This window comes from Armigeres subalbatus, chromosome 1, assembly GCF_024139115.2.
Source record: "Armigeres subalbatus isolate Guangzhou_Male chromosome 1, GZ_Asu_2, whole genome shotgun sequence".
In the NCBI taxonomy this organism is placed as follows: domain Eukaryota; kingdom Metazoa; phylum Arthropoda; class Insecta; order Diptera; family Culicidae; genus Armigeres; species Armigeres subalbatus.
In genome coordinates, this window is record NC_085139.1 from 117,684,199 (window position 1) to 117,701,341 (window position 17,143).

General features: G+C 42.7%; 1 protein-coding gene across 2 annotated transcripts in view; it reads left to right on the forward strand.

Annotated features, from left to right (window-relative positions):
- LOC134205000 (uncharacterized) overlaps positions 1-16,812 on the forward strand; it is a 62,626-nt gene extending 45,814 nt beyond the window's left edge. For both annotated transcript variants that reach the window (XM_062679848.1, XM_062679850.1), the window contains exon 2: positions 12,332-16,812. In XM_062679848.1, coding sequence (XP_062535832.1) covers positions 12,341-14,680 — 2,340 coding nt within the window. In that variant the 5' untranslated portion in view covers positions 12,332-12,340 and the 3' untranslated portion in view covers positions 14,681-16,812. The remainder of the gene's footprint in view (positions 1-12,331) is intronic.
- Positions 16,813-17,143: the final 331 nt, after the last annotated feature.

Here is a 17,143-nt window from a genome sequence, read left to right on the forward strand (position 1 = left end):
AAGGAGGGCGGGAGGGTCGGGAAAGCTAAAGCATCCGGAACTGCTACCCACCCCGCTTGATGACTGCCGACCGATCCAATCGAAACACGGAGGGTCTTGCGGCCGATCATGAGGGAGCACACGCGAAATGTGGAAAAATGCTCGGGAAAAGTTCAAATGGTAAAAAGATGGTTTTTCTGCCCTACAGGTTTGGTTGGGTGCCACAAAGGAGGACTACTAGCAGGAGACATCGGATAGATTGAGTCTGCCGGTGTGATAAAGAATTCCAAACAGCCAGCAGTGGTGGCCCGGTTTGCACTGATGACCTTAGCTGGGGCAAGTAGTAGGGATGATGGGTAATGGATATTTAAAGGATTCTGGTTGATACACAAGTGACTGAGTTTGAGAATGTATCGGCTCACGCACATGGTCGTTTGCTGGTAATTTTCTCTCCAGAGTGGGGTTCGACATGGGTATACGATCAGATCAAATAGGACATTTTGTAACCAAATTATCATATTTTTTATTCTGCAAGTGATACACAGAGAAGATCACAGACGCATTAAAACCTTCAATCACAAACTAATATATTCCGTTATGGGTTTTCATGCTAATTTACTATTTAAATACTTTTAAGTTAGGTTTTGCATTTATACATAACCTATTTTTTACCATTCCAAAACACATTTCCTACTAAATTATTACAATTGGACAATTCGGGCTTCCGTTGCTGTAATTAATGTATTGAGTATAACTTCAAAAATCCATGGACGATTCCCACCAAAATTGGGACACATATTCTCCATCCTAAGCAAATGATGGTCTTTCGGAAAAGGGGTAATTATGGGAGAGGATCGTTAGACATAATGTATATCAGGCATTGCGGACGTTAGGCACAATTTATATTCCCCATTCTTCATATCATACAAGGTTTTTAGGATTGCAAAATTTTCCGGAGGTACCCCAAAAAATAACATTCCTTCGGAAAATAATACTTACATGAAAAAACATTTCCCCAAATGAAAATTTTTACAATTTTACGAGATTGATATTTCTTCGAGAATGCCATTACTCCGAAAATTACATACCCCCGAAAATTACATTTCTAAAAAAAAGACATTTTCCTAAAAATTCCATTTTCCCGAAAATTACATTTCCTCGGTATTAAATTTTTCTGAAAAATAAGGCCGATACAAATATTAAAAAACAATTCTGTCTCTCGAATTCCACCCCACCCCGATATCAATTAGATTGTTATGCCCAAACAATAAAATTTTCGGAAAACTTTGTTGATTTTAACAAATTTAAGGAGTTTTTTTTAAATTTTGTTCATTTTAATATTTTTTTTTTACTAGCAGACCCAACGAACTTCGTTTCGCCTAAAATTGATTTATTCTCTGATTAGTTCTCGAGTTATGCAGAAATTTTGCTTCATTTGTATGGGAGCCCTCCTTTTTACGCGGGGAGGGCCTAATTTAAGAACCTCGAAAACCTCTGCATACAAATTTTCACGCCGATCGGTTCAGTAGTTTCCGAGTCTATAAGGGTAAGACAGACAGAAATCCATTTTTATGTATATAGAAGATTATCGCAAAGCACCACCTCCCCCCCACCTTGGCCTTTCAAAGACCAGTAGGACATAATTTTTATTAAATATTTGTAACGGCCTAAGGGCCTAATTTAAAATTGGTGAGGGATAGTTTCCTATGCCGATACCGAGCGCAATATGGGCTACCAAGGATTTTTCAAACCTTTGCAGCTTATTTGCCTTGTTCTTAGCATTGCTCAATATTCGAGAAATTACAGCTTTTCTTTGAAAATTACACTAATAACTAATCAGGAAAATTAATATTTTTGAACTAAGAAAATCCAAGTTAGGAAGACATATTTTTTTCAATATTTGAATCGGCCTCATTCAACTGTTGAAATTAAAAAAAAAAACTTTGAGATGTTATTTGCAAATAGTTTCTATAAAATTCCACAAAAACAAACCAAAAAAATAAAAAAATAAGTCGTACAAGTACATTTGCTCTGCTTGTAGAAAAGATTGTGTCACAAAATGTTTTATTTCACATTTTTGTGTCTATATTAGCAATAAGCATGATAACAAGAAGAAGCGGATAGAATTGCGTTTGAAAAGTCATCTAACCTGTGAATGTCAGACAACAATCAATAATACCAACATCCGTAAAAACTGCAACACATAAACGAATTTGCAAGATTCTTATACAAATATGGTATAAGATCTTACAATGATTTAAGCTTCATATGCAATACTTGTATTTTTTCGTAAAATACTCAAACAATGTTGTATATGCTCAGATTTTATATTATTAGAGTGATAAACATTCTAAAACAGATTTGTAAGAAAATCTGGCATCCAAAATCTTGAAAATATTCAATCTAACAGATCTCCTCGCTTTTCTGTGACATTGAGCAATTTATTTCTGGTACGTTTAATTTAAGAATCGATAGGAACGGGACATCTTTTCTATGACGAACCAATTTCTTATCAGAATCAAAAGCTTTAATCACTCAAAACAATAACAACTATGACATAAACAAACCCCGCTGATGAACCCCTTCTGCTTGGCGGAAAGTGGTCTCGGACTTGCTGCAAGACAACCTGCCGCGCCAAATCCCATTCATCATCCATTGCTCAAGTGCTCGTTCTCGGCACGGGCAAACCCGTAATCATAAAAATTGTATACAAACCGCTCGCATTTCGTTGCATTTGTTTTGATCGTTTCTTTTCGTCAATACTATCTTTACGGTCTCTCATTCCACGGTCGAATGATTGCATTGCTGTATAAAGTCCGTAGAACAATGTTCGTCGAATATTTGTCACATTCAGACTGATGACGTATCGACATTGAAACCCGACAAATATTTGTACTATATATTTTTTCGATATAAAAATATTTTATTTGCGCCATTTTTTTTGTTCGAATTCGGACAATTTCGAAAAGAAATGTCAAACCTCCGTCAGGTCGCGGTTATCCACGCACCATCGGAGTGGATTTTTCCATCACCGCCAGTGTAATCAAGTTAACATGATCGAACCCCAACACATTCGACTAACCCCAACCGAAACCTATTTTCCATGGAAAGGAATGTCTGCAGGAGAAAAAAATATGAGCACCGAAAGGAAATCTAGAAAACGAGGAAAACTTCTTCGAATCACATTAGAGACAGTGAGCCGGGACCATCAGTACGAGAAAAAACGGAACGAGTCACCCAAATTTCGTATTCTGGGCCTGACTGGATTCATTCTCCCCATAGTTTTCAATGCACCATCGCCGACCAGCCCGGCGGTTTACTTTCCCGGAGCCCGATCCGAGTGCCGGAGCGCTCTGAAAGAATGATGAGGGTTAGGATTTTCTGCTTTTCCCTATCTATCTGCAATGCACGGCCTGGGTGCCGCGACCTGCATGCCAGCTCCACTCACCCAGGCCACCATACCGGGCCGTCCTTCTTCGTTTTCGTTCATACCGTTCGTTGTTCTACTATTAGAGCGCTCTACAGCAGAGGAGAGCCGGGCAAGGAGGTGATTTTTTTTGCCTCATGCTATCAGAGTCAGTCTTTCTCGTTATTCGCCCAAATGCTTCCTCCTCAGCAGAAGCAGCAGTATGAGCGGCACTCTATAGCTACGTGTGTATTTTTCCTTCCTCTTGCACAGCAATCTCAATCTACGACGTTGTCGACGACGACGACGGCCTGATGGCTGGCTGGCAACCCAAATGCTATTCGTCCCCTATATTATATTTCCCTTCTGCCTTCTTCACATCATCATGTCGGTGAAGCAGCACACGGTCTCTTGGCCGTCGACGAAGTCGTCGTCATCATTGTCGGTGTCTTTTTCCGATTCGGTGCTGTGCACAGTGTACCATGGTCGCTCCGGTGCTTGGTGCCCCTATCGATAGGGTTACCAGCGAAGGAGGTCCCCCGGTGGGACCTCAGAAAGCCTTTTGACCTCCAGTGGGGGTCGAAGGAGACCATTTGCCAAAAAACCGCTCGTTGACGTTCGCTGGCAACCCTATCTCGGAGCCTTTCTGTCATATCTCGTAGACGCACCGAACACCGCAGCACACCATCAGAGTGCGCTGTGCGGTGCCAGCAGAGTTGCCGCCGTTGCCGCCAAACGAAACGAGCTAAGGAGGAAAAACATTTTATGCTTTATTTTATTTGGGTTGCTTCATACGTATTTGTTCGTGGGTTTGGTGTAGGTAGGACGGTTCGTTCTCTATATGCGAGCTCAGTGTGGAATCTTTTTTCCTTACTTTGCGAGCTGGCAGCCACTTCTGCGATGAGCGAACGACATGAATAGCAGCGCCCTCTTTCGAGTTAAGCGTAAAAACCTCACCGCCTAGTGCTTGGTCGCTGTCGGTTGGTTTGCTGGGAATATCGAGAAAACGAACATTTTCAAGCTTCACAAGCAACGGGCCAACTCTTAACGAACGAAGGAACCGTCCACGTCCATATCGGCTAGAGCAGAAGAAAGAGTATTATATTCTGCTGAATAGCGCATAAAAATGAGGCTTGGGTACACCCGGACTCGACCCGGAGCCAAGAGTCCAAGAAAAGTAAAACAACACAGAGGGTGTCTAACTATACTGATGTTGCTTTACCGTTCCTCCTGGCTCGGGTGGGTGGTTTGATGAAACCGCACAGAAACTCACCCCGAAAGCTTAGGGTTCCAATGGGACACAAAGCTTATGAAAGGCTAGAAATAAACAGCAGTTTCCACTAGCACTTCATTGGATATAATTACTGAAATATTCCGGATGAAACTAAGTAGACAGAAACGATCATAAAATATCGATCATTTTTCGAATTCCATAGATCCCTAACATTTGATAACTACCGCTCATGAATGAGTTTCAACTCATTAAATCAAATAATCATTTACAAAATGTAAAAGACAGTGAACATAAACCCAGTAGATAATATTTGATGCGATCTGATCAACATTGCATTCCCATTAACTGCAGAAAAATCAATCAAAATCGTGAACCGCACTGCCAATGAATCGAGCAACGCTGCCACAGTCGGTGGATTGGGGCCCTGTTATCTACCGGATCCTGATGTGCTCCCCAAAGGAGCGGCTGTAGGAGTGGCAGTTGTTTATGTCATTGGAGGAAAACGTCTCTGCTCGCCCTGTTTTCGGAACTCGAACTGGCAAGCATGTGAGAAAAATACGATATTTGGTAAAACGAGAAGAAATCCCTGAATGGATTCGATACTATCCTACCGAATGGCCAAGTCCTTGTCCTCGTTCGCTTTTGTATAGTTCGGTGCGTGGTGGTGGCGGTGGGTGTCGAAAACAAGTTGTTGTATATCGCAATGACATGGGATCGCAGTCATAGGGTTGACGTCATCCGGAAATTTGGATTCAAAACTCAGCAAGCGTTGGGTGATCTCGACCTCCGATGCTTGAAAATCGCATCGCGACGAGCGGCGATAAGCGTCGCGAGGTTTTTGCGTTCGTGACTGATAAGGTGCGCATGATAAGGATTTCCCAGTAACGTGCTGACTAAAATTGACTCTCCGAACAGAGAGGCATGGCTTTTGCCATGGAATCTTTTTCACAGGATGGTTTTCCGTTGAAACAAACTACTCAGGTAAAAGCATCTCCCTTTGATCCTTTTCCTTTTTCGATGATCCTTCTGGGTGAGGGATTATCCACCTCTCTTATGGTACATTCTTTAGCATTCCTAGAATCCAGGAGCTCAGTGATTGTTTTATTAGCGGACCGCCTTCAAGAATTAAGATTGGAATAATTTTTGAAAAAAGTCAAGTCCCGACGTGACTTCCGCATAAAAGAGAAGCTTCGACGCTACAGCCTCAATGCGGCGCCCATGATCCCAGTTCGTTTGATCATACTCGCTTTACTCTCTGGTGCGATCTTTCCCATATCTTGAGTTAATTTCAAAAATATGAACCGTTAACTGTTTTTCTCTCGAGAGTTAATAATCTTTCCATCGCGCGCGCGCCTCCTCCCCATGCAAGGCACAGAAAGCTCTCTGTACAAGTAATATTTTGCCGTCTATGCAGTCGACGGGTGCCTTGGCCACAATTGCCGCCTCTATAAAAGTGGAGGAACGTCGAATAATAACGCTGCTGATGAAACTATTTCCAGCGACGGCTAACAACGTGATCACTGACTGCAACAACGAACGGTGCTTTCGGTTGCGCGCGCACCGGCGGAGATGAAAACTCGAAGATTATCAGCCGTTTGCGTCCCTGAAACGTGGAGCAGTGCATAAGTTCCGGGAGCGTTCACTGCATCCTCTTCCTCTCTGCTGGATACGACCTGTCAAAAGCCCGTTGTGCTATGCGTTTGCTTTTGGTTCAGAAAGCACTTGACGTCTGCTGCATTCTGGTTTTCATGTGCAGTAAGCATATAAAATGTGCTGCAGCTTGCATTTGCAGGATGGTTCTCCCCTTGCCCATGCGCAATGAAAAAGCACAAGAAAGGAATGTTCTTCAATTTCCTCCGCGATGGTGATCAGTCGCCCGAGCCCAGGAATCACCACCATCCGCACACCACTCGGATAAGGCAAGGTACTGTGCTGTGATGGTTTCAGCACAGACAAAGGAGAATGACTTTTTCGATAAATCAACATAATATCATTGGAGAACGCACAGTCAAACTATTGAAACGTTAATCAACATTGAATTGGATTCAACAAGCTGTCTGTAAATAGTCAGACAGCACAGCGCGTTTTTAAATTTTGGTTTCTTTATACAAATATTATCGAATGTCTCACAAAAAGTGTTCCTAGCGTCAGAATCAGTAAACTTATGAAGAACATACATATATGAGAGAGTATAACGGCCGTTTGTCTGTGAACCAAGCTTGTTTATGAACGCGAAACGACCATCCAACGCACGATCCAACTGAACTGGTTAGCTGGCAGGCATGCAGTATAGAGACTGGCCTTCACCAACAAAACCGGTATCCACACTCAGCGATGGAGAATGGCAGAATATTGTTCGCAGGGGTACCACCACAGTTCGTCGCGCAGCGTTGTTGGACTGCGATCGAACCATCGTCGCCAGCAAATGCGAGGAAGCAAAGCGCGAGGAAAAAAGTTCATTAAAAATTCAAGTTTTGCTGCTGCCGGCTTGATCACCGTTCACGGCAGCACCACATTTGCAGCCGTCTCAAGCTTTGCATTCCACCTTGCCTCGCCAGTCAGCGACGACTGTTCCTAAGTGATCTTGCCGCATTGTCCGCCAAGCACAGCTTCGGAAAAGAATTCAGATTCTGACAGGTCAATCTTTCCCTTCTTCTCCCGATAATTCTGCGTTGTTGTTAGACAAAAATCAGCTCTCACATTAAATAATATCAAAGCCCGTCGAAAAGCTCAACGTGGTCGTGATTTTGATCATACATAAAGCGGCGCAAACAGCTCGATCGGTAAACAACGTCGATTTTCTTCGACGTCGCACACGCACGCGCGTGATCCGCGGCTTTCCAATCCCAAGTGAAAACCCCTCCGAAATTTGGTTTCGAAAGCGATCGGGCCCAGGCAGCGGCGAGGCGACAACGTCGACGACGGAGAAACAAAACATTTAGGTTATGAAACGGTTCTCCGTCCATCACCTAACCGTTCACTCTGCTGAACCAGCCAGCGGAGTGGTGCGGCGCTGATGGTGGTGCCAGCGCCATGTTGCGCGTTCAGTCCGCAAACCACCTTCCTCTCCGATGCTATGGTGGATGCCTATTGTTGAATGGGCTGTGGGATTCATTTCGCGCCATTTCTCTTTTAAGTTTGGTTTTTCAATTCCAAGAGCATGTTAGAATTCAATAATCATAATGTCAAACTACATAAACAGCATGGCTCGTATTTTAGTTAAGTCTCGCATAAAATGTTTTTTTATTCTTTAACGTAATTCTGTTTATTCTTCAAAGTTAAGATAAATTGACAGTCAATTCGTAACCCATAATTTATTCAAAAATATAAGAACTTATTTGGTTTTGGATAAAATATCGGGAATTGAGATGCATGCGGATCACTGAATTTATGATGCACAAATATGGACCCGATGTAACGTATCAAATTTAAGTTAAAGATGCAATAGTTCAAGTTTTATCGATTATTCCGAGTTTATCATCTAATCGCGGCCATCCTGTACTTTGAGGAAAATGTATTCAAAATCTTAGCAATAAACGACATTATATTTTTACCAATCGGAAGGAATGTGCTGTAGTGTAATGTGCTGAATTTGAATTAAATTTCCATGAATTTATTATGTCGAACTTAGTAAAACTTTCGCCGAGTATACAACTGCTGAATAATATGTAGAATTGTTTCAACCGAAATCCGGTAACTTGTTTTGCTGAGTTTGCGGCAATGGTTTTAATTTTTTCGCCAAAATTCGGCGAAAAAATTAAAGTGTTGACGCACTATAGCGACACGACACGAAAATCCATAAGGTTTTTTTACATTTAAAGAAATGACTTGGTTGCACGGTAAAGGCAAAAAACTTGCTGGTGAATACTAAAATCATAACAATCTAAAATGTATTTCAAAAGAATGGTTTATACTAAGGAAGGACACACCTGTGGTACTTGTACCATGGTACAAGAGAACAAGAAAATTATTCCAAGACTATCTTTGATAAAGACAATAATTGATATGGTACTCATTTCAAGATTCTTGTACCATGGTACTTATACCACCAGTGTGTCATTAGTATTAGCAACTACAGTCAAAACTCCATGAGTCGATATTGAAGGGACCATCGACTCATGGAAATATCGAGATGTGGAATAGGAAATCCTTGGGAAGCTGTTTGAAGGGATCATCAGAGTAGCCCAGAAAATATTTTTTAATATGGCATAATTTGCTTCCATGAGTCGATATCGAGTCATAGAACATCGACTCATGGAGGTTTGACTGTAATAATTTTATCCTTGCATTTTTTTTCTGGATCACCGATGTAAACAACATCGTTACCATGACTTTTTTGATGCTCTCGATTCGGTTGGTTTGTAAGTTCGTTACAGAAATGGTTACTGAAACGCGGTAGCTGTCTTCTTGTCAGCAGTTTTATATCCGAACATTTCGAATTTCACGCATTTTGAGCGCCTACTTTGTCATAAACCTCTGATAGTAAAAGTTAGCTCAATTTTAAAATATCCGTACCCTGCGATTCGATAGCGTAAGGAACCGTTTGTGTAACTTCGCAGGCGATAGCGCCCAACAACCTGCTACTGATGCAGCAGAGAGTCATTCCGTCGATGAGACGCGTCATCGAATGTGCGTCCACGACCCCGGAGGGCATCCAGAAGGGAAAACTCAGCGCACCGAGATATGGAGTATGCTTCCAATAAAAAGACAGATGATAAATCTTTTATTACTGCGGCGGCAGCAGCAGCAGCATCTTCATCGTGTCGCCACGTTGATTCCTCCACCGTTCTAACAGCGAGCGCGCAGTGGAACAAAGAACGTCTCCGCTGGAAAATGCCATCGTCAATAGCCAAAGGAGAGAATCTGCACAGTAAAAGCGACAGCGAACGGAAATATAGGCAGTAATGTTGGTTTTATAACTTTGCCTCGCGTTTTCCTGCTACATTAACGAAAATTATCCTGATGGAGCATCCGAAAGGTCTTGCAAATATGGATTGCTCTTAGATGATGTGTTACCAGCTCAGTGTCTACGCAACTTTAATCAACACAATTATTGACCCGACGATAGTTTGCATTCGGGTTGTCGACAATGTTGAATCAGTCTATCGATTTAATTTCCAATACATTCTATATATTGCGGAGGCGACCAATATACAGTTCATCCACAGTCGGTCTTTGTTGTCCTCTGTTACATAATAATTTATATGTAGGTATATAAATATTTCGTGCACCAACCACCGAAAAGAGGAAGGCCGCGCGGCAGCAATTCACGGGGCTCAACCGCGAAGCCTGTACATAACCTCTCACGCAATGTGCGTGTGTTACCGCTCCGAATGCCTGCCAGAACAACTGGGCCGAGAAAAAAAGCACCTCCACAGTCCGCACCTAGGCACTAGGCAGTGCCATCGGGCGATGGGATTTTCCGGTACCATTCTATTCCCCCGTTCTACCGCTGAGTTCCCACGTTGACTTTTCTCACCGACCGGGCGACCGCCAGCTTCGGGCGCTCTAGGTGATGTGCACATAAAGACGCCACGTTTCCGTCTTAGACTCCTTGGCACTCTCATCTGTTCCTCCAGCCCGCATAGCCTTAATACTTATATACCCAATAACGGCTGCCACCCACCTCCCACCGAAAACGTGGAAAAAGCTCTCGTTAGGTTCGCGATTGATCAAACAAAGCATACTTCCTGAACTGGGTGGCGTGGGACTTGCGACGTTGTCGGCATTTTCCGCAAGAAGCGCGCCAAAAACTTTGCGCCTCTTCTGCTAGTTGTCCTTCTGAACAGTATTTCCACGAATTTCTATGAAAATAAACTGAACTTCCTCGTGGATACGGACCGCCACAGAGCCTTTTGCGTTCGAAGTAAATATTCGTTCGACGAAAGAGAAAGTTAAAAATACGATTCTCGACAGAGTTTTTCTTTCTTAGTGATATCTCGTAAGCTGCCTCCCTCGTTCACCCAATCCGCTTTTATAGATCTCATGATTAAGATGCGATGGGTAGGGTCGAAGCCTTCCACTCTCCATGACGGTTGAACAGTGAAGACGGAAGACGAACATGGTTGTTTATCACAATTTTTATGAATGAATTTTTTACTCAATGATGAAAAATGGGAAGAAAAAGCTTCTCATGTACATAGATATTCTCAAACATCTTCTGAAAAGTTTTTTATCCTGCACAGTAACGAAATCGAACTTTTTACTCTGTTACACATACCATCTTAGATTCACCGTATCTGAATAATAACAATTTTACTCGTTTATGCCATTTCAATTCAACAAGCTCAATTTCTCCGATCAAATCCAACTATTTTGTTCGCTGTGCATATGCTCCTCCCTTCTACGGAAAGCATGGCTCTTAGCCTCTCGATATCTTGCATGCTAAGTATCCTTCACATTCGCGTACATATTTACCGAAGAATGCACTTGCAACTCCTTCCGATGGTACTCACGACGCCAAACCACAGACGAGCAAAAAATCTGCACAAAGGAATAATAAAGAAAAAAGGTCAATCACTCCGCTGCGTCGCATCCTTCCGTCCTAATAGTTTCGTAGTAGAGGTATTCTATTTTTTATGAATGAATTCCTTGTCCTCCGTCACCACAATCCAATCAAAGCACAAGTAATGACAATGGGACCTGAGGGGAGGGGACAGACGGCAAGTTGTAAACACAAACCATATGATTTTTATTACCGTTTATCGCTGCCACTCGGCTCTGCAGCTGATGTCTCCTTTTAATTTATGTATTATTGTTTGTCATTCATTCAATTCGCTTCAGCTTGATGGCTTTGGTTCGGTACTTATCCGCTTGCCCTCTCTGTCTTCCTCATACGTCCGATCGTCATCATCCCCATTTTTTTAGAACGGTACTCCCGGTGACCCGTCTTGAGGTCGTTTCCACCTCTCAACCTCGTTGCTCTTTCCTCGGTTTGCTTTGTTGATGTTTTGGCAATTCATTTCAAGTGCATCGATATGAATCTAGTTAGCGTGGATTTTCTCTGCTCGCACATTGTTTACGACATTCCTGCGGTTTTTCACATCCCTTTTGTTTGCCCATCCATTCACATGACGGCAATCCGCAGAGCATACTGTCCGCCGTCAACACTGACGACGTCGGCGGCTTGTTGTCTCCATGCGCGACACATTTCTTTTTTTTTCGGAATCTTCCCGCGTTTCTTATTCCGTTTGTTTGGCTATCGTAAATTATTTTGCTGCACTTGCACTTGTCGCTTGTGTTAACGAGCGCACGTGCCACTACTAGAGCGGAGCGCCAGAATGTCTGCCAAATGGTAACCCATTCTTATCGCTATCGCCTCTGTCGGGTTCGAATGGCAAGCTTTGAGGCCATATTTTCTTGAAGTCTACTTATCTTCGATAATTGAAGATACTTACGCTAACTCTTTCTTTCATTTTTTAATTTGTGGATCAATGCAGATCAGCTTAAGGCTATCAGTACACGCTTAGTCCTAGCGTCTTTATCCAAGTCGATATCTCATCGGTCTTATAGATTGGCCTTATTGAACTTTGCAATTTTAACGATTAAACAAATAGTGTACTACGAGTTTATGCCAACCGTTTACTTCGCGTACAATAATAAACACTGTCAGGTTCTACTGATGCGAACTAATACCTTGAAAAAACTGTAGCATATGTATTTTTATCCATCAAAATACTAATATATACCTTTTCCTTTCTCCTTTTTTGCAGAACTTTGCCATGATGGGTGTCCAAGCGGCAGCTAGTGGCACTAACAAGCGCAAGTACGAGGATACCTGCGCCTCGACAACAGAAGACAACATTAACAATCCAGCGGCAGAAGTTAGCAACAAAAGCCAATGTTCAATACTTGAGAATCACCCCAGCGCAGCGCAATCTATACCGCTGGATGACGGAGCAACTCCTTGCAAGAATCCACGACTAGAGCAACCGACAGCGGAGCCAATTGAACCCACAGCAGAACCCAAGCGTTCGGAAGAGCTGTTGCCTATAGTGACATTGTCCGTGGCGACCAGTAGTAGCAGTATAACTACAACCACCTTGTCAGTTTCACCTTTGATCGCTGGGGCTCCAACCATCAACAGCCCGCTACTTTTGCCTCCGGCTCACCCCGCCGAGGACAGCATAGCCAAGCTTGAAGCGGTTGCCGTACCCGGTGAAACCGGTTGGAATTGTGACCCTATCGTAGACCCCATCAGCAAGCTACAGGCCGTAGCCGTACCCGGTGAAACATGGGGATCGGATAGTACTCGATCGACGCTGGCCACTACTCTATTGGCTGCGGATGATCTCGATGACGACGACGATGATTTCGAGGATGATTTCGACGATGACGAAACGATATTGCCGAGCTATTCACCCATCCGGTATCCTTGTTCCCCTAACCGTGGATACATGCCGGCTTACCCGAAGCCCGGTTACTTCCCAGAACCTTACCAGAATTGTTCCCGCGCGGCAAATAATGGAGCGCAGCAGTATTCTAACCGTGGGTACGGATGGAGCCAGCATGGTTACTATTCGCCACCATATGAAGCGCCATCCTCGCAGCAAACGATACGGTGCGCGGAAAATGGCAAGTCCTACTTTGAGCTGGGCAGTGCAAACTACACCAACGTGAATCAGTTCGGTGCACAAGCGCGGCATCTGAAGCGATGCTGCGACGGCCGCAATATGTCGTGCAATAACAAGCAATGCTATAAAGAGCGACGCTTGAAGATGATGAACTTATCGATGTTCAAACTTGCCAGGTTCAGGCAGGCCTCCGATCAATCACTCTACCGGTCGGTACTGATCTGCAATACGCTCAAATCCATTGAGCGAGAAATCGACAACGAGAATAAGGAGTTCAGCCATCAACAGCACTTGCAGCAGCAGCACCCTCACCTGTACCATGCCCCACCTCATCCACCTCCGCATCATTTGCACCATCCGCACCCGCCACCTCAACAAACACCACCACCCCCGCAAGCTCAAAGCGAGTACGGACCGCTGTACAACGGCATCAACAGTCGGATAGGTGGGCCCGACAAGCAGCAACAAACTCCTAAATTTAGTGATATTAGCAATAATGGCAGCAGTAACTACAGCAGACTTCAAGGCAGCAATACAACGACTCAGTCGACTCCCGGCTACGGGTCGAATGCAACCGAGCAGCATCCTACGACGATCACTACGCAATTATCGCCATACGATCAGCAACCGCCACCGCAACATCACCTCAGTCCCATGACGACGGCGTCGACCACCACGGGTCCAGCGCCCAGTCCCCATCACAATCATCCGCTGAAGGATCCACAATCAGGTCGGGCGACACCTTTCCCGTCCACTACCAACAGCGGCAGCTCTCTTACCAACGGTTATCATGACGGTGATTCCGGCTTCGGCGACGACGACTGCACCCGCCCAATCAACTGGGGCTCGGTGCTAAGCCTATCCTCGCAATCGGCGCTTGATCCGTTGAACAACAACGACCTGTTTGTTACTTCTCCAAGCGTTGCGGTAAGCGTCGTCAACGACAGCCATCACACAGCTAATGTGACGGTACTAGCGAGTAACGATAATTGTGATAGTAGCACTAGTTTAGCATTAAGTCGATCCGGGTCGTCCACGTCCTGTCTTTCAGGCAGCGACGGTAGCCAGATTAGCAGTGTTAGCAATAGTGATAGAAGCAGCAATAGCAATCATACGACCGACAATTCCAACCCTGCCAGTTCATCGGTAGCTAATTCCTCCAGTACAACCACCCTAACCTCCCTTACTACCCTGACTACGACCAACCATTGTGATCTGAACCTTACTACCCTAACAACGTCTCCTTCCCCGCTGCTCTCGTCTTGTGCTTCTGCACTTCAGTACCACTCCAGTACCAACGGTTCTAGCTGGGACCTTGCATATCTCGACATGGATATGGACGAAATGTTTCCCAACTGTTACAAAATAACCTCGTTCAACTCGGACGTCGATATGCTGGGGCTCAAAACACCCATGCTGGAACCGAGCAAAGTGGTCTGTGATAACGATATGGATTCATTTACGACGCACATCATGGTCGGAAGTTAGTATTAAGCTCCCGTTATAGTAGCATTAGGATTGTCAAGCTTTCTTCACTCTTGCTCTGCAATCGAAGAAAGGGAAGAAAGCTTGGCAAGGCGCGCTCTCTCGTTCAAAACCTGATCCCATTACCAACCCCAGTACACAAACTCAAATCTCCACTGTAGAATCAAGTGTTTGTAAAGGGTCGCGCCATGTCCATTCTCAGGTTGTGAAGGCTGTGTTATACTCATTAGTTTTTGTTACGTTAATAATGACCAAGGTTATTGATAATGTCAAGAAAACAATTAATCAATCCAATAGCTTTCTCTACTTTAGTTCAATTTTGTTCTTATGTCCGAAGCCGATGAGTTAACTCGAGCCCTTCTTTGGTTTCCCTCTTCCAAACTTACAAAAGCAAAAATCCTTGCCCAGCGCTGGAGAAACTCACATACCAGTTCAAATCATAAACGTACAAATGACAGACAACACTAACCCGATGAATGATAAATATGATACGAATGTGAAAAGAACTATCTGCTTCTGTCACTATTGGTTCCTTATTAGGTTTAGAGCAACAACGGGACAACATGAAAAACGATCACAATTAAGTGGAACACAAATTAGGTTTACAAAAATGCAGTACATATTAGTGACGGTAGTTGTAACAAAAATTGTCGAGCAGCAACAACCAACAATAGAAACAAGGAATTGTACAACCACACAGTTTTCAATACATATTCGTCGAAGATGGCGGGACCGTTGAAGTAACTCCATTTTAGCGTTATCCATCAGTTTTAAGGTCACCTTGCAAAATTACCGAAAGCTTCTCATCATTCTTGTTTGTTACATAGCCAAATAATTATGCAACAATCAATGGTAATGGGAATTCAATAATGGGATATGGAATCGACCCCTGAGTGCCATAAACATACGTTCCGTTGAAAAATTCAACATCTTTTAGAAATGGACTCGCTTCAACGTTCTCCCTACGAGGTCTAACTCAATCCTATTGATACTGAATAACAGAATACCCTCTTGCGATCGGCTACGCTCTAAGCGACAGAAAGTTTGGCGATTCATAGCTAATTACAAAAAAAAATCTATGCAGCGATAGCGTACCAGTCCTCACATTTTTCTTCCCTTATATTTTAGTAATTACATTTTGCTGTAATAGTAGAACTGACGATTCGAATACATTCCGCTCACACATTTGGGTACATAGTTTGATTTAAATCAAGGCAAACAGCGACGAAAAGCTTCTGTTTAAGTGTCTGTTCCACGAGGGTATTCTCCTACCACTATCGGAAGAAGGTGAATGGTTACTAAAAAGGTCAATTCGAAAACTCTAACAAAATTCTGTTTTCTCCGCTAACTTGGCATCTAATTTCTCAAAGAAGTATTTGTATCGAAAGGGAAGGGATACTACACCTGACTGAACTCATTAATACAAGGCAGTCAGCAAGAGCAAATCGTACCAAATCTAGTCCTTTGTCAATCTTTAAATCAAATTTTTTACAAGGGTATTTTTTATTTCTATGAGTATTTCTTACCACCTTTTTTTATTTTGCAAAGAAAAAACAATCTATAAAATCTTGAGAAAATTACTATGTGTGTAAATATGCAGAATATTTGGATATACCGACAGAGATTTGGATTTTCCTCGCAAAAAGCAACAACCCTAAACAGCATTGCTGTTGATCAAGCGAATGGAAACAAATGACGCGGATAAACAAATAATCGAACAAAATTGTACCATAAGAGATTATATATACCTAATTAATATATTGGACAGAATGAAACAAAAATAACACACAATTAGGGACTATGCCACAATTAGTGAGCAATACTCCTAAACAACAAAATCAGTACATACTTGATTGAAAGCCTGTACATTTTAAAAAAGGATGGAGACTACGATAATTATTGGTCAAAATAAAAAAAAGCAAAAATAAGCAAGAAAATACATGAATGTAGTTCATTTTACGAATTATTGAAAGAAAAAATGAATAAAATGTCAAATAAGTAAAGTAAATTGTTTAGAGTTATTATATTTGAAAGTAAGATTAATTTATTGAATTTATTATATACATGTAAATACAAGAACAAAAAAGTAAAGAAAATCATAAAAAAAAATAAAATAAATGAACATTGAAAAATTACTCTATGGGATTGTTATCTGCCATAGCATACCGAAAGCCATTAATATTGTATTAATGTATTGCGATTAATTCTTCACTCTTTTTGGGATACATGAACGCGAATCACCCGGCCTGTTGTTATAGGTTTGATTCCTGAGGTAAGGCCCTATTTAAAATGTTCGAGACCGCGGACCGTGTGCCACTCAACAACGGTTCGCCCATCTTTTTTATGGACCGTTTACATATGAGCTAGTTCTAGTGGACAATGCACTATCCGACAATACTAGCACGAAATTAGCATAATGTAAACGCTTATTAGCGAGGACAATTCCTGTTTACATTGTGCTAGTAT